Source organism: Drosophila elegans, unplaced genomic scaffold, assembly GCF_018152505.1.
Source record: "Drosophila elegans isolate 14027-0461.03 unplaced genomic scaffold, ASM1815250v1 contig_149, whole genome shotgun sequence".
NCBI lineage: Eukaryota > Metazoa > Arthropoda > Insecta > Diptera > Drosophilidae > Drosophila > Drosophila elegans.
The window spans coordinates 7817592-7835465 of NW_024545513.1; the positions used below are offsets into that span (position 1 = coordinate 7817592).

Genomic DNA, 17874 nt, shown 5'->3' on the forward strand with positions numbered 1-17874 from the left:
ATATATAGCCTATTAAATTAAACCTACGACATAAATATTTAAGCAAATATATATCTTTTAAGATGCCAAAATCTATGCTAGACCAATAAAAGCATTGTGACTGATAGAAATTTAAGTAGACATAAATACATTTGCAAGATTTAATGGTAAGTAATACTGCTAGCTTTAAATAAATATTTTAATATGATATGGTAACATATTTGGTTGATGATAACATATTTCAAATGTATTTGATTGCAACTGATTTATTTTCAGACAAAGACCCCCAAAAGTATGCTTAAATTGATCTCTAAACAAGTTTATTTTTAAATGAATATAATTAAATAAATTTGGGTCAAGTCACCTGGGAGATTTTTATTTTGCAAACAAAAAAGTATATAAAAAAAAAGCGAATACCCTCCCCGACGGGGAATTGAACCCCGGTCTCCCGCGTGACAGGCGGGGATACTAACCACTATACTATCGAGGAATTGATACGTTCCGACTTCTGCTTTAAAAACATATAAAAAGATTAGAACATTACTAAGAATCTTTAAATAGCTTTTTCTATGACATATATAAAAACGTTTGAATTGAGAATCTTATGAGATTTTGCATTGACTAAGTTGTTTGACTTTTAAAACAAATCGATTTCTTCGTGTTCATATATTTTGTTTACAAAGGGCTTATTTTAAGTCTTATTATTATATTTCATTCATTGAATTAGAAAAAATCACAAACAATAAAAAAATAAACTTGATCAGAAAGGCTTAAATAACACTCAGAGATGCTTAACTAACACTTATTTTATTTGTTTAATGTTAGGATATCCTGCTCCACTCTGATTTTACTTATATTATAAACTTATAAATTGTCTAAATTATATAGACTTTTTGGTACATCAGGGACAAAAATTAAAAAAAAAAAAAAACACAAAATTTGACACGAATATTACACATAAAATAAATCGTATTCTAAGTTACATATATTAGAGATCCAGACAGTTTACTTGACTGAACCTGTCCCAGCTTTTTCCGGGCCAAATGGGTAGTCCTTTTACTTGCTCAAGATCGTTGAAGCAACCAAGGCGAGATCTGCAAAAAAAAAAAAGGGGGATACAAATGATTGGTTTCCACTTGGCTACAAGCACTTTTTATGCTCACCTGTGCATGCTCAAGGTAAAGGCTGTCTTCGGACCGATTCCGGGAATTCTCTGCAGCTCCCTCAGGCCGCCGTTGTTGAGCATGTCCAGGAAGCAGCGGTGATGACTGGCCATCCAAGCTTCGGCTGCTGGAGGATCTCGAACGTTCCTCGAACGCGTCCCTTCGCTCTGTGTGGTGCTTTGTTGAGGACGAACTGTGGCTACACGGCTGGTCTCCATTCTTGCGACGGCAGAAGCGCTACGTTCCCGAATTTCCGCCAGTCGCCTGCTGCGCCGCAAATTTGATGTGCTTCTGTGTGGGATCGTGGCATCGGAGGTGTTGGAGGTGTCCACCGCAAAGATGTTCGCCAGACGCGCAGAGCGACGTACATGGGACCGTGACCAGGAAGACTGCTCCACACAGCTCTCCCCCAAAGCTTGAATTCCGCTGATTTCCTGCTGTATGCTGGCTGGCCGCAGACCAATGGGACTCACAATGGTCGACATGGACATGGACATGGCCGACTGCTGCATCGCAACTGCCTGCTTCGGCTCATTCTCCTCCCCTTCGGCAATGCTCACTGCGGTGGAGTGCAGGCTGCTGGGCTGACCGGGTTGTCCAGGTGGCGGCATCATTTGCTGATCCTGGTCTTGGTCCTGGTACCTGTTGATTTCGCCCTGGAAACCCACAAAACTGAGGCTACTGTCCGAGATGTCTATGGACGAGTGCTCCTCCAGCTTCAATAACTCGCGTGCGCTGTAAAACGGAATAAGATATCTTATTATTATTATTTACAAAACCAAAACCAAACATGGGAACGTACAGTAGTAGCCATATTACATATAAGGATAGTGTGTATATTGTATAATTAATTGATTTATATTTATTAATGAAAAATATTGTATGGAAATGTTTTAGTAGTTCTATATGTGTTTAGATGTTATGCTATATTTTGGTTTCTTTGGGCAACTCTATTATTGTGGTGATGTTTCCTATGGACGGGGTTTTTAAGGATTTTTGGGCGGAGCAAGGAGTTTTGCCTAATTGGTCAGTTTCTTGAGCTAGTGTTTACCAGGTAATTTAAGTTAGTCACCTTTTTTTGGCTTTGGGTGTCATGCCCAGCTCGGAGCGAGTGCGGTGGAGCATGTTTGCGGAGTGCTGATTGAAGTCGCGTTTGATAGCTGTCGAGCTGTTCACACGGAGCATGCTTGGCGTCCGTGCGGCCAGCAAATTCTGAAATCGAAGAGAGCTTGGGCTATATGAACTTCTTAAACATATAGGAAAGTAGCAGGTGGTTACCTTCCGGCGTGCCATTTGCATCGGATTCAGGCGCAGCTTCTTGGCGCTGGTGCCGAAGCGCAGAGTCGACAATGTCTCGCTCAGATCGCAGCGATGGGGACTTATGCAGGCCAGGAAGGTGAGAAACGACTGGGCGGTGAGTGATTCTGCAAAGGATCAGGGGGAAAAGGCGATAAGTACGCACATCAATTAGGGTATTCTCTATAAAATATTGTAATAACCATGTGTATATGATATTTTGTTGTTACAAATATTTCTAACAAAATAATTACACTTTTAATAAATATTTTAAATAATTCTTTTGCTTAAAAACACAGCTTGGATTTTTGTTTTTAAAAAAATACATGATAACTGGTGACATTAAAAAATATATACATTTCAATAAAATGAAAGCACATTTGAAAAAGAATGTGATCACAGTTTGAGTAGTATTAATGATTGCAAAAATTAGTATTAGAAAAATATATTTACTAAAAGTGTAAATAAAAAAATTTTATATTCGAAATTTGGTGTTTGTTTCGTCTTAATTTGCTTGTTAAGCTAACATAACAATCTTATCGACACTAGTTTATTTACAACAATGTTATTATTTTTTGAGCAATTAAGGTTAAAATTAACAAATCATCATTAATTTGTGTTAAAATATTTTTTCAATCCAATTAATAACTATTATTTGATGTGTCAGTGGATCCCAAAACGAATTAATGAAAGAAAGGAAAGTGAGTAATATTTGTATAACAATTAATTGAGTTAGAAATCAATCAAATTCAATCCTGTTTTAATCATTTTCTGCTTCACCTTTGACATTACTTGTGACCCAAAAACGGATCCACTCACCCTGCAAAACGGTGGTGAGGACGCTGTCGCGGTAGGGAATCACCGTGTGGCCCGCCGCCATGGACATCACCACCTTGTTGATGCTGAGCAGGCCCAAATTGATGTTGACGCCCTCCTGCCTGGCCACGCCCTCGTGTCCGGTGCGCCTCACGCCCTCCGATCCGGCCAGGTCCACAATGTTCATCCGCGAATGGAAGGTGCTACTCTTCACATGGATCGTGACAACGGCGTGTGACCTGGAACTGCTGGTGTTCAGGTTGGTGGCACGAACGCGCCGATTCCCAGTGCCCAGGTTCAAAATGCTCTGCAGATCCTCCTGGCGGTTCAATGGCAGGCATGTGCATCTATGGCAACGAGCAGCCACCATGGGCACATGTGGCTCCGATCCCAGGAGATCGTACGCCTTCTCATTGTATATTTCGATGAATGAGGCGAACACCTGGGTGTTACCTGTACGGTTCTCTTTCATGGCTGACACCCGATCCAGGATGTCGGAAAGAACGCGTGGCAGAACGCCTAGATGCTCGGGCTATAGAAAATGCAGAGGATTACAGTAAATATAATATAATAAAATACAAAATATTCTAAAATTAACAGCATTTTTTTTTAAATTTATATAAGTAATTAAAAAGAACAAACTAGAACAAATCTGTAAAGATCGGAAATTTTAAGATTTAGATCACAAACATTTAAGTTTAACTTGCAATTGTTAACTTAATAACCAAACATGATGTTTTACTGTATATAAGTTAACAAAAGAAAGGGATGAGGAAAAATGTATGAATTTCTTTTAAAGAGTAAACTGGATTCTCTCTTTTTTTTTGGCTAAAGTGGACGCTCTACTCTTAGCTTTTGAGGACTTTGTTTCCTCTCCAAAAGAGTTTCGTGGGAAGTCGAGGACTGGAAAGTGAAACTCACCTTATCCGTTGACGCCATTCCCATCGAGTAGCTCTTCCCCGTTCCCGTCTGGCCATAGGCCAGTGCCGTGCACTGGAACCCCAGAATGACCCTTTCCACCAGCGGCTGGATCAGGTCCTGGTACACCACTTCCTGGCCCACGGTCGACGGGTATGTGTGGTCAAAGTGGTACTCATTCCTCTCCACCACTAAGGACTGGAAAACATTATGAGGTCCATGTCATGGAAGCCATGTACAGTTAGCCTTACCTTGCCATCGCTCCATGGCGGGAATTCCACGACGCTCGGCTCCCGCCGACCCAAAAACTGGCGATACGGAGCCTCGCGGACTGCAATGCGCACAGCGCTTAGTTTGCTGCCTTCCATCGTTTTAAATTTAAGAGTTTAATTTATTTTTTTAATTGGCTGGTTAAGCATCTTTTTTAAAAATATTGATCGCGGCAGTGTGACCAATGTTGATGCGTAGAGGTGAAGAAACATCGATAGTGCTATCGGCGTCATCGATGTTTTCAATGCATCAGTGCTATCGATGTTTGGTAGAGCTAATCGATGTTTTTCCGTCTCCAACGATTATCAACACTGTGGTATCGATGTTTGGTAATTATTTAAATAGCCAAATCGACCGTTAAATCAATTGAATCAATGCAACATCAGTAATTTAATTCTTCAAAATTATATTTTTAATATTGTTGAGCCATTTCTGTTTAAAAGCTTTCAGGGCTGCATTTAAGAAAGCGCGCCAGTTTTGATTTCACTTAAACGTACTTGTTTATTTAAACACCTGCCATCTGTTGTGTTTCGACTATAAATAGCCTAAACGCTTTGAACGAAAGCGGTCATAATGCCGCCGAAAATCCTCTGGCCGGAAGTTCTGCTGCTCCTCCTCCTTATGGTGTCATCTATTCGGGGAGAACTGGACGGTTCCAGAAGATGTGGGCCCTACGAGTGTCGGCTGAGCAATCCGATCTGCCGTTGCGAGTCCTTCTGCCAGGAGTCCAGCCAGCGGTGCTGGAAATCCCCCACAGGATGTCATTGTGCCAGAGGTTACGCTCGTGACAAACGCGGCCACTGCGTGCCCCTCATTCTGTGCCCCTGAATTTTTTGAGTGTAATTTCAGTTTTTTAACAGTTTTCATTCCAATGTTCATGGTAAATATATTTCGGACATTGAACCTTCATTTTACTGGTAAACTTTAAAAAATACGCACTAACCGAAATAAGTTTCATTGGATCATAGCAGCAACTTTAGCCAAGACAAAAAGTTTATATCGTACTTTCAGCTCCTTGTTAATTAAATTGTTTACAAATCGGCATCAATTGAGTTAAATTTAGCGATAGCTTGCATTCAACGCTTTTATGGCTGCATTGTTTTTTGCTTAACAAAAAAACACCTGAACACTGGTAAAAAAAAATATATAATAAATCCAAATATTTTGTATTCAATTTAAAATAGTTCACTTTAATTTTCATCCATTGCAGTTTTTACTTATTTTAAATATGAAAAATTGTTTAGTTTTTCATTTGACTATTTTCGGATTTGATTTAAATATCTGAAAATTTAATTTAAGTTTAAACCATAAACAACTTATTTAAATCAAATAGGAACCATTTTTAATCTAATGTTTTTCTAATTAACTTCAATTTTTAATATTAAACCATGTAATATTATGATTTCATAATTAATTTACATATATAATATACAATTTTAAATTCAGCGGTCAGTCATTTTTTTTACCTTTCCATTTTTTGTCAGTGTATGTGGATACGAATTACGAGTTTAAAAGCAATTTACATGTATGAATAGTTATTGCAGGGCAGTTGTCAGTTAAAGCGCGGTCATCGCAATTAATTGTGATTAAATTACTTGGTTCATATGTTGGCTGTTACCCATGCATACATATATAATAGCTTGGTTTTGTGAAATTTACAATTCAGGAATTAATTGAAATTGCATTAGACATGCCACAATCGCTGGTCAAATTCGATTAAAGTAGAATCTTCCTTCTTCTTCTGGAAATTACTCACATGTTGGAATTATGGGTATTAAAGGGGGCTCGGACTGGTCGGTCTTGATACTCAGGCTTTTGAATTTAAATTATCAAATTCTAATTTGGAAAGCAGTGTGAGCTGCATCGTTTATCGATTAAACTTATTACTCATCCGACACGTTGGCTATATGCGTTTTAATGGTAATGGTGTGATCGGTCTGGTGCTACAATAAAAGGGAACTATTAAGTTTTTCATTAATATTGCTTTAGGTGTACAGGAGCTGCATCGTCTACCACCCACTTTATTTATTTGTTTTAAACAACATTATAAGATGTAGAGGAGCTGCATCGTCTACCACTCACTTTATTTGTTTTATTCTATTTATTTAATAATTTTACTAGTGCTACAAGAACACACAGGCCCCTATTAACTATTATTATTAATTGCTTTAGGTGCGGAGGAGCTGGAGGCAGTTGGGACCGCTAATGCAGCAGCCGTTGCCGCAGACAGGCAACTTTCCCGAGCTGTAGACGCGGCGGCAGAGGATCGGCGGACCGCGGTGGCCGCGGCGGTAGCAGAGCCGCTCGCACACCGTGCCGCCCAACTGCACGTTAATGAAGGTGGGGCGACACTGGCCCCCCCTCAGGATCTGGGCTTGGGCGGGCAGCGACGCCAGCAGCGCAGCTAGGAGCAGGAGCAGACAACGGTAAAGGACCATCTTGTTTCTCTCTTCTGTATATTGGCTGATGTTGCTGCTGCTTTTGCTGCTGCGTTTTATAGTTGTCTGCGGCGCTCGTAAAGCATGCAGAAAAACAAAAGTACAAACGGCGGTAGGGAAGAGCAGTTACCAAAAAGCGCCAGCAATTGTTGCCGTTGTTTGCCAACAACAAAAGGTCGCGCATCTGTTTATACCCACTATTCGTTCAACTAAAAAAAGGGCATATTGTTGCACTCGTTTCCGCCTTAATAAATTATATTAATTTTAAAGCTCCAAACATTTTCTTGTTAAAGAGAGTTTCATTGAAAACGCGATATCTTGGATAACCCAGACCAGATATTTTTGGGAAGATCTTAACATAATATATAGACAGTTACGAAACTCTTACAAATCTTATAAAGATTAATTGGTACGTACTATGATGACTAAACAAACTGAAAACAAAGTGAAGACCTAAAATACTTTGAAAATATTTGTACATGGATAAACAAAAATTAGTAAATCCAGGTTAATATATAAAAGATTTTTTTTACTAATTAATTTGACTATTTTTGAAATTGATTATAATATCTAAAATATGCAGCTCACATTTAATGCGTATAAAACAATTAGAACCCATTTTTAATCCAATATTACTAAATAGAATTAATATACGTACATTCATATTGAATCATTCAATTAAATATGCATTGATTGTATTTAATATTTGGATTTTATATTTATTTATTTTTACTTTCGGTAATTTATAAACGTTGTATTTCACGCGTTACAAAATAGGGGATATCTGTTAGTCGAACCCCTCAATGATTGCGTTACATCTTGTTTTCAATTTGCAGATGCCAGCGAAACGAAGAGAAAAGACAAAAACAATAAATTATAAGCGGAAGATAAAACAAAAAGCGTAAATTGAACTGGGCGTAAATTAAAAAAACAGGAGGGGGGGAAACAACAACAAAAGCCAAGCGGAGAAAAGGAGAAGAATAATGACCGCAAGACCGCGACCACCTGACGCAATTGTCGATGTCTGCGTGGGTGTGCGTGTCCCGGTGTTTCAGAGTGTGTGTGTGTGGGTGGGTGTGAGGGTGAGTGATGCGGCTTTGTAAACTTGCGCCTCGGACACAAAACAAGGATAATGGGCGAGTGTAGAAAGGAGAGGAGAGGAAACGAAGAGCAAGCCTGCGTGCTGAAATCAAAGATAACGACTCATCAACGGCGTCATAAAAACGTGACATCAATTTTATTGCTGGCGACGTCATCGTTCACGCATCGCCACGAAAAAGGTCAAGCAAAAGGCAAATGGAAAAACCCAAATCGATTTGAAAAAAATTAATTTACTACCGAAATTCAACATATTTTTAAATTGCAGTTATTTCTCAACAAACTTTGTTGATATTTTTTATCATTTTATTTGTCTTTAAAACGAAACAAAAACTGTAATTTATAAATATGAAGTATCATATTTAATGTACTGTTTTATCCCTTTCTCTGTTTTACTCGCCTTTTTAATTATTAAAAGTGTTTTTTTTTGCAGATAAACATAATAACATACGTACACAACTAGTCATTTCTATGTACAGAGGGCAAAAAAAGTTAACAAACATTTCATATGAAGTTTCAGTGCAAAGTGTATTTAAAATTCTTTTGCCAACTGTATATTTTGTGCTACAACTTTTGATTAGGAAACTAGTTACCTACATGTGTTGGCTGGACATCTAATGTCTTGGGAATTATTTACTCTTGTAAGCTATTAAAATGAACTTTGTTTGTACGATATTTCTCTCATTTTGTTTGCACACCGCACAGCAATAAATTCCCATGTTGTTTGTTTACTCTATAATTTCTCCGCCCTTTCGCTTTATTTCTATCTGTTTGCGGTCATTGTCAAGCTAGAAATGTGTACACAGAAAGAAAAATAAATTTTGACTTAACATGGTTCACATATCAAAATGTAAATATTTATTTGACCTGCCCCATTTTTTTTGCTCTGTAAGATTTAGTAACTGTTTTTGTTGTTGTTAACCAACCACACCGGCAGCGACAAATATTTTCACAATAAAATTCGTATTGATGTTTATTCATGCCACCCCTCCTCAGACTTGGCCATCTCCCCAATTTTTTATTTGCAGCGATTTTCGGGGCAGTCGAAGAGGCGCCACCAACACGACAAAGTTGTCGCTGGCGAATCGGAATTATTATTGAATGAACTTGTGCCATTTCCGCAGTCCATTTCGCAATAATCAATTATTGAAGCGCCGCCAATAAAAGAACAAGACGAGAGGTCCAAAAACTTCAGCCTCGCCGCTGGCCATTTGTTCAATTAATTATTGACGGCTCCCCTGGTGCGTATTAAAATTCATTTGATGTCTTCCTTGTCGCCTGGCTGTCACTCAGACTGTTTACACCGTATATTTCTAGCATTTGACCGAGTTTGCAAATGAACAACTTAAAATGAGTACACAAATTATTCAATCATTAGCAAAGTAAAATTGTTTAGGGTTTTGAAAATGTGTCTAAGAGTATGATGTAAAAAAAGAACTTAGTCTGTCGTCGCTTGGACTTTTGTATTCAAAAATATTTCGTTGCATACTTTTCGATGATTTTATAATTAATTTTAACATAAAATATGTTTTTTTAGCAACTTCCTTTCAGTAAAATCCATAAAATGTCCTCGTATCTTAGCGTTTTTTATTTAAGTTAGAGAAACATCGTCATCGGAGTCGTGCGTGTGCTTTTGTTATCGCCTGAGTGCCAGAGTTCATCTCGCTTTCCTCCGGCGCCCACGCAGTTGATTAATCGTTGCTCGAATCACGTACAGCGACAAATGTCGCAGGTGAAAATACCGAAGTGCCTGCGGAATGGGAATGGAGGGGCTTGGATCAGGGTGGGAGCTCTCTACGCAACGATAAGCCTCGATTTGGAACCGCTTTCATCTCTGTGCTTCCAGTTTGGCATTTTTCCCGCCAAGTCTTGCCCACTATCGTTATTAATTATCGTCTATCGAAGTCTTGCTATCTATCTTTGCTAAAATAAACGGGACGCTATCAAGAAATATTGAACCGATTTTCCCGCCAAATCTACTCCACTATCGTTATTGGTTATCGATTATCGAAGGCTTTGCTATCTATTATTGCTAAAATAAATGGAACCCTGCTTTGTGATATACAAAAATAGCAATAGTATGAAAAGGATCCGTTTCTTCTGGCTTTTTCCCCTCATTTGGAAATTCTGTCAGCACTCGTCTACTTTGATGCCATGTCGCTGGCACTCTCCCTCTGAATCCTTCGCATTAACATAAATAAATCACTTGCCGCCATCAATCAGTCTGTTTGCATTTGCGCAAGCAGCCGCAACACCTCGCCCCCAACCGCCCACAGCAACCATTTCGCTTTGTTGTCGTCGCCGTTTTTTGCTTTATGCTTACGCGCATTTTTCTTTGATTTATTGATGTCTCGACTATTAAGCAATTAACTTGAGGCAGTCGTCTCGCTCTAACCTCCGACCTTACTAGCCATCCCCCCCCAGTCTCTCCGAGTTACTGTTGCCCTGCAGTCTCCATCTCAAACACGAAAAATAAATTTGCCCGATATCAAATCCAAACTGGTTATTGGGTTCCTCAAGTAATATGCATTTGGATTCCAGTAGTTCAAAACCTCTGTCTAAAAGTAGGCCACAAATTCCAGTTCTCAATTCGTGTAGATTGTTATAAATGCCGAAGGTCAACGTTTAATTTTTCACAGCATATTTTTAGACATTTTTTTTTTTTAATGACTTAAATTCTGTAGAGATTTTTTTTGGTACCCCGCTTATGTTTTTTTATAAGGGCATATTGCATTTATGTGGTTCAGGGATGATAACTTATTTTGTATGCATTTTAAAAGAATTTTTAAAGAAAATATAAAACAGCCAAAAATCAGAGGAAAGGATTTTTTTCAATTTTTTTTTCATAACACAATTTTTAACGTTTTAAATGATTCAATAATTTTTGTTGTTAATTCTTTTAAGCCGTATTTCATCAATTATAATTTCAATATTATTTTAATCTATAAAAATAAACCAACAATCATTTCATTTGAGCAAAGAATCCCTAGTTCTTAAGGTAATTTGTGCAACACGATGATTACATGAATTCTTTTGTTCGGTGTGTGTAAATAAGTAATTATGCAATACAAATGAGGCCTGCGGGATGGCCACGCCCCCGCCATCGCCTCATTTTGGGCGGCAAATGAAATTGTTGTGTTGGAATTGTGTTTGGACATTTGTCCACATGCGCAGGCAGATTTATGAGACAGCCGTCGCCCTGTTTCGCTGCATACTTTTATGGGTTCACCCATACATCCTCATTCACAAGCACACACAGACACACACAAACTTACACACTCACACACACACACACACATTTACGAACACGTATGCATATAGAAAGCCTGCGAAATGAGCTTAATAATTAGCAAAGAGAAAGAGCAAAATCTCGCTTACAAAATGAACAAACATATAAAGAAATAAATAATAATAAAGGGAGTAGCTTGATGAAGGGCGGTTTCAGGGGGCAATAGCGACAGCACACGTGTGACCCCGGGCAACTTTGGCAAAAACTTTTCGTTTCTAGTTTATTTTTTTCTAAAATTTCAAATATAAAATGCGAAAGGGCAGAACCACGCATAAATGTACGTCGGTCTACATATGTATAGTATTCATAAAGTTACCACACACTCACATATAGAGAGTTTACTTTGCGCAGAAAATAAAAATAAAGGAGCACAACCCAAAACCAAAGAAAAAATTTATCTACGAGTTCTGCAGCAGCGGCATATGTCTTTGAGAATATAAAACACGAAAACAGCCAAAACGAAGGGCAGCAACGAAATGGCCAAAAAGTTGCAAGTCAGACTGTAAAAGGTACAGTGCTAGGCAGTAGTATTCTCATAGACGAAAATATACACCATACAGAAATCACTACACCCAATAAAAAAATAGTTTAGTTTTTATAGCTCAATTTTTATTTGACCATGACAAGCAGCGTATATTTCTGTTATGCATCATAAATCAATTACATTTTTAAATTGATTTTTTAAGGCAAACAAAAAAAAAAAGGAAAGCAATAAAAAAGCTCTTTAAGCAATAAAAAAAATTATCAAAGTACTTTTGCTTTGCCATTAAAAAAGGGAGATGCCAAGAACTACTGTTTACTGTATGGGCAATTATCGCAAGAAGATGTACTTGTTTATGCCTAGTTTTGCCTCCCGTGGAGCACTTATTTTGGCCACAGACTGTGCCACTGCCGTTTCGGTTTCGTTTTCGGTTTCGGCTGAACTCGGCCGAAATTTTCCTTTACAGTTCTGCAAGAGTTTCCAAAATAGACAACGGCCCATGACCTCGCCCCCTCCACCGCTCCTACCGCTCCTACCGCCCACTGTTTAAAGGCAGATTCGACCCTCAAAGAATCACCACAAGAACATGAAATGTTTACTGTATGCGAAACAAAGCCGAAAAATTGCCTTAAAGCTGGCTATTCCCCCTCACCTATTCCTTGGACCCAGGACAAACCAAACACACAAAGAGAAGTCACTCGGCCAAAACGGGCTACAAAAAAAAAAAAAAAAACACATAAAAAAAAAAGGAAAGCAAAAGAAAGCAAACTATTTTCAAACTCTCACCCAACTTGGACAGCCAACAATAACAAGGCGGGGAAAAGCGGGAAAGCGGGAAAATGGGGGGTCGATGGCAATGAGGCTGCCAAAAAGTGTTCACAAAGTGCGAGCCAGGCAAAAGTCAAGGACAGCCAAGGAAACCGAATCGAAACCATTGCGAACCCAACTAAACTAAACCAAACCAAACGGTACGGAACCGAACCAAACTGGACCCAAGAAAACCCCGAAAAAAGACCGAAAAAACCAATCAATAATTGCTGGTGACTATAGAAAAAAAGCCGAAGGGAAATGGAGCAGCAAAAGTGCAAGCCGCGCCACGGACAAAAACGCGAGTACGGACACCAAAACATGGACATATGGGCGTAAGCCAAGTGGGAAACGTGAAAAATGCGTATAAGACAGCTGGAAAATCCCCACAAACACTCGCCGTAATCCACAAGGGTCTAAAATATCAGCAGGGAAAATATTCGGCAAGTATAGAGGGTAACACCTAAATCGATCAGTTATAAACGTTTATTTGTATTTTTTACTGCATACTTTTAGACTGCATTTAAAGTGATTCCAAATCCCTAGAGATTTTTGAAGCCCATCCCACAAAAACCTATTAATCTGCTAACTGTATTAACTAATTTAAATCTTTAAATAGCCTTGTACATAATATGACTAAATATGTATATATACAGATAACTTGGATTGGAACTAGCTGTATACATAATATCAATATTTACCAAATATTGTACATATTTTAACCAACCAGTTTTAGTTGATTTATAGACTTTCAACTAATTTTCAAAGTTGAAAAGTGGCTTCCAGGAACATTTTGTGTTTGTATTACTTCAAGAGAAGGCCCTCAACTCCATGGAAAGTTGATGCAAAGTTCTTAGTCTGTTGCTTTTTTTGTATTATTATTTGCCTTAATCGAGGTAACCCAAATTACCCGACTAACTTTTAAATCCATATGAGGTTTCTGTGCTCGTTTCAGTGGAACTTTGTTGAGTGTGGCAAACGCACACGCCAAGCGGGGGGTAAATGGATTCTGAATTTGAGCTGAAGTTCGTGTAATTGATATCTAGTTTCGGCGCACCAACCTCCACCAACCTGCTCCGCATTTGACATAATGTGCAACATTCGTTCGTGTGACAGTTTGGGCATGCAACAGGGTTTCCATTTATCAACCAACCGAACAAGCGAACAACCGAACCACCGAACCACCGAACCACCGAACAAGCGACCAACCTTATCTGCACCATCCAATCCTCCTTACAAATTGCTGCCATGATGGATGGTCCCAGTCCAGTTTGCCAAACAATCGTGGAGAAATGGGAAAACGCTGGTGGGGTGAGCGTTGGAGTCACAAAACTTTCGGCACAGTCAATTGCGGCAAAATGTCACTCAATTTAAACTTGCCACCGACCGAGCAGAGTACCTTCTTCAACCACCCCCGAACCCATGCTTGTTGCAGATTTAGTTCTTGACAACCTGACTACCTGACTACCTGACTACCTCACTTTGCCATCCAGCTTCCATGAGCACTGCCTTCCTGTTCCCGCTGGCAAACACTTGCAACTTTTATTTGCTGCAACTTTTCGTTGGACCATTGCATTCATCCCACTTTTACCAACCCCCCCACCTACCTTACGATATGAAAATGAAAATGAAAATGCACCTGGCTCGAGCGGCGACAGCTCACGGAATCGAAATTGAAACTAAAATCAAGCGTAAAATTCATTTAAAACGTTCGCACCCACGCCAGTCACCCCTTGGGTACTCCAGCCCCATCTCAATCCCCATCCTCATCCCCATCCTCATCCGCATCCCCTTTCGACGAGTGGTAAAAACACAAAAACAACGCCAAAAATTTGACAAAAATGAGTGAACGCAATTCTTTGCTTTTTTGTGGTTTGAGTTCAGGGCTGAAATTGCCTTTAAACAAAGTTCAATTTTAAGTTTAATAAAAAAAATCGTTTCTATGTTGAACATTTTTTTACTAACGGATTGAATAACTTGGTAAAACATAATGAATTCCTGGGAAAAACATTAGGTCAAAACTCAAGTAATGTTAAAAGGTAGAGTTTGGTGACCCCTAGCTATTTATCTTTGCTGAAAGTTTACGCAGACATGCACTTTTTGATCCATCGAATCCCAATTTTCCAGTGGCTAACTTAATTCACTAAGAATCTGCATTGAAATATATAGTTTTAACATTGATACGTGTTAGTTATTTCTAAGTTTTTAGTAACTATCTGAAAGGTTACCCAATACTTATGCTCAAAAGCTCTCAATATACCAAAATAAATTGATATACGTATAACAGGTTTAGTTTACAACTTAAATCTTGCAGTTTGTAAGTAACTAATCAAATTCCCTATTAATGTGGATTAAAATTTTATATTTTCAATGTTGGTCACCCATTTGTACTCCTTTTCGGTCAGCTTCCTTCGATAGTTACAAACATGAGTTAAGGACTTGGAATCTGTGCAAAAATGGGTCTTGGTGACCCCGATTCTTTTTCTCGCTCTCATATATTGATCTTGTAATATAGTGGTGGCATTAAATCTCAGTTCTATTTATTCATTTTCCGTTCGGAAGCCAACTTAAATCCTCCAGCCCTGGATCTTACGGTTTAACCTTCATTTGCTTTGGCTAAATGCGTTCATTGGGGGCGGCATTGGTGCTTGTGATAGCTGTGGGCGTGGCCAGTGTGTGGGTAATTGTTGGCGCGGTTGATTTGATTGAAAGTCGTGTGGCAAGTGTCAGAATGGAAGGGAGGCAAGTGCCGCTTGAAGCGGGGGAAAGGAATAGGGGGAGAGGGGGGGAATTCCCCGATGGGATGACGATGGGATACTATATCGCTCGGCAAGGCGTGCCGCTGGCTTGGCATATGATTGTGTAATTGATTTGATCAATAGAAAGGCAAGCGAGCAACGGCAAGTAGAAAGTAGAGTAGAGTAGGTGAGTGAAAGTAGAAAATTTGCTGCCTTAGCGATTTGCTGGTCGAAGAAAAACCAATTTGGTGGATTTAAGTAAAAGTAAAGGAGGTGCAGGAGTGGAATCTACGCACGTACGCTCTGTAATTTGATTTTCTTTTTTTTTTAGGCATCTTTGTACCAGTATACGAGAAAACTTAAGGTATATTTAAACTTATTGAATGTAACAAATTAAATAATTTACCATTTCTAAAAAAATACTTAATAAATTTCCCAATTTGTAATAATATTTTCATTATAATTTACCATGCTTTATTAGGGCGTCACTTTTATTTGTTAAAATGTATAGATTTAGTAATCAACGATAGATATATTTCTATAATTATTAATGCTGTTTGGTAAATTAATTCTAATTTCTAATTTGTTTTTGATCATTTCTAATCAAATTGAGCTTTTTAAAGTATTATCAGGATATTTGTGCCTTCGACTTATGCTCACAGCATTTTCTTCTCCTTCTCTAAAGACTTCATTTGTTTTTGGTCGCTTTTTGGTCGCTTTTTCGACGCTTTCTATTTCTATTTTTAGAAGTTTGCGCCATTGAATAGGTTCGGAACATTTGACCGTTTCACCGCTTAAGAGCTTGACCCATGGCAGGACGACCTTTTGCCACGTAATTTGTTGGAATATGATGCGGCCCAAACAATGGATGTGGATGTGGATGTGGATGTGGATGTGGATGTGGATGTGGTGGGCATGGACGTAGGCGCTAAAGAAAAGAAAGGAAGCCCCGTAAAATTGTGAGGGAATTGAGGGTGTGGGGTGGCAAAGTAATCTTCAGTCTCAGTGTCGAGCGCAACGATTGAGATTCTCATTTTTATACTCATTCCCAGGGGCATCGATTTTTGTCTCCACATCCACCTTACCCCAACATTCTCTAGGGAGTTTTAGGGTAAGAATGAGGGGGCGGAGGGATAGGAAAATCCGCATTGAAAATGTGCCGCGCATCTATTTCCATATAAATTGGCTGCCGCTCAACCAAAAGCATCCACTGCTCGCCTGTGCTTCGCAAGCCCCTCCGAAGCCTCCCTCCCCCTTCCCCCTCCCTCCATTTATCCCTCTACAGTGCGGAAACCGGGGCCAGGCAACTTTACCAATAATAAAGCGCCATTAGTGCTGCTACATAAAGTGGAATGGGGCAGGGAAATGGAAATAGGAGAATAGCAGCAGCTACTCCCTGGGAAACGGAGAAACCTGGGGACCGGGGAGGGGTGTCTGTGCGGAAGCTGCTGCCGGGCAGGCAACTCTCCGGCCCTCCAGCCGGGGAGACACCTAAAAAAATGCGAAACCAAAAAACTGCGGTCTGGAAAAGTCGCCAGGTGGATGCCTTTTTCAACAAAAAAAAAAATAAAAATAAACGAAAATAAAAGGGAAATCTCAGCAAGAGAAAATTTAAACATGGTAGGTGTGCCACAAAAATCTCCGGTGTTGTGAAATTCCAAGTGCAGTTATCTCAATGTGAATAATTATATTATCCAGCTTATCATAGTAAGATAAAACGCTTAAAAGGTTTCTTATAATCACTTTGGGTATCTTTTTAAAACCTAATGAATGATGAAATTGTTGAAGGTTTTTTTTTCTGTTTGCCTGTATATCACTTACATCAATTTCTTTATTAAAAGTACCCTAATAAGTTGTTTCAAATTTTATGTAGAAGTAAATTAAATAATTAAATTAAATCTTCTCTTAATTAAATTTAAAAGAAATAGCAGTTAATTCTGTTTAATAACTCTGACTTAGGCTAAAGGTTTCTTTAGAACAGATCGATTTCAGTGACTTACACTCGAGATTCTTCATGATTCCTCTCGCTGTCAAGCTAATCATGTTATTGAGCTACCCGAACTCCGGTGGGGAAATCCAAAACAAAACCAATGGCCATTCGGAGGACGATTTGGGCAGAGGCAGAGGAAAATGTGTTGGAGGGAGGGGGGCGGGGCCGAAGGGCGCAACAATTCATGTGGAATATTGTTTATGAATTCAGCTCGCTATCGCAAATCTACACACACATACATACACGCACAGGAGTGAGCAGGAATTTCGTAGCATACTTTCATGGGCAATTGATAAGCAGTCGTCGTCCTTTGCTTCGCTTCGCAGGGGAGTTTGTTATGGTTAAAGTTTCTGCGGTTGTTGTTGCAACAGCGACGGCTGTTCTTGCCACATATTTTATGGCTGTCCACTTCCGCCAAAAGCAGTGGGAGTAGCAGTGGAAGTGGATGTGAACCTTATATAATATATAATACTACACCACATTGACCCTGCGGCCCAACTCTGGCCAATCAGGGAAAGTGTTAAGGTTTTTATGCTCTACCCACATGAAATCACTCACCACCGCTCCAATTCGGAAATTCGGAAATATTCC

At 39.2% G+C, this 17874-nt stretch overlaps 3 protein-coding genes and 1 non-coding gene across 4 annotated transcripts; 1 reads left to right on the top strand and 3 right to left on the bottom strand.

Annotated features, from left to right (window-relative positions):
• Positions 1-397: 397 nt before the first annotated feature.
• Positions 398-469, bottom strand: Trnad-guc. Its single transcript has one exon. It is a non-coding gene; the product is annotated as a tRNA-Asp (tRNA).
• A 204-nt stretch (positions 470-673) lies between these two features.
• On the bottom strand, positions 674-4636 carry LOC108136655 (kinesin-like protein Nod). The gene is made up of 7 exons (XM_017257980.2): positions 4424-4636; positions 4176-4370; positions 3258-3786; positions 2421-2566; positions 2215-2354; positions 1143-1877; positions 674-1073 (listed from the first exon to the last, which is right to left on the bottom strand). The coding sequence occupies exons 1-7, from the start codon at positions 4538-4540 to the stop codon at positions 968-970; spliced, it is 1968 nt and encodes a 655-aa protein (XP_017113469.1). The 5' UTR covers positions 4541-4636; the 3' UTR covers positions 674-967.
• Positions 4637-5024: 388 nt separating this feature from the next.
• LOC108136407 lies at positions 5025-5616 on the top strand. Its single transcript, XM_017257516.2, has one exon. It carries the CDS (start codon positions 5064-5066, stop codon positions 5268-5270), a length of 207 nt encoding a protein of 68 aa, XP_017113005.1. The 5' UTR covers positions 5025-5063; the 3' UTR covers positions 5271-5616.
• Positions 5617-6425: 809 nt separating this feature from the next.
• Positions 6426-6942, bottom strand: LOC108136366. Its single transcript, XM_017257479.2, has one exon. It carries the CDS (start codon positions 6878-6880, stop codon positions 6611-6613), a length of 270 nt encoding a protein of 89 aa, XP_017112968.1. The 5' UTR covers positions 6881-6942; the 3' UTR covers positions 6426-6610.
• Positions 6943-17874: the final 10932 nt, after the last annotated feature.

Coding starts and splice junctions, on each gene's coding strand:
- LOC108136655 (XM_017257980.2), bottom strand. CDS start 4,540: ATGGAAGGCAGCAAACTAAGCGCTGTGCGCATTGCAGTCCGCGAGGCT. Junction 3,787..4,175: donor GAATGGCGTCAACGGATAAG/GTGAGTTTCACT, acceptor CATTTTCTATAG/CCCGAGCATCTAGGCGTTCT. Junction 1,878..2,214: donor ACACCCAAAGCCAAAAAAAG/GTGACTAACTTA, acceptor TCCGTTTTACAG/CGCACGCGAGTTATTGAAGC.
- LOC108136407 (XM_017257516.2), top strand. CDS start 5,064: ATGGTGTCATCTATTCGGGGAGAACTGGACGGTTCCAGAAGATGTGGG.
- LOC108136366 (XM_017257479.2), bottom strand. CDS start 6,880: ATGGTCCTTTACCGTTGTCTGCTCCTGCTCCTAGCTGCGCTGCTGGCG.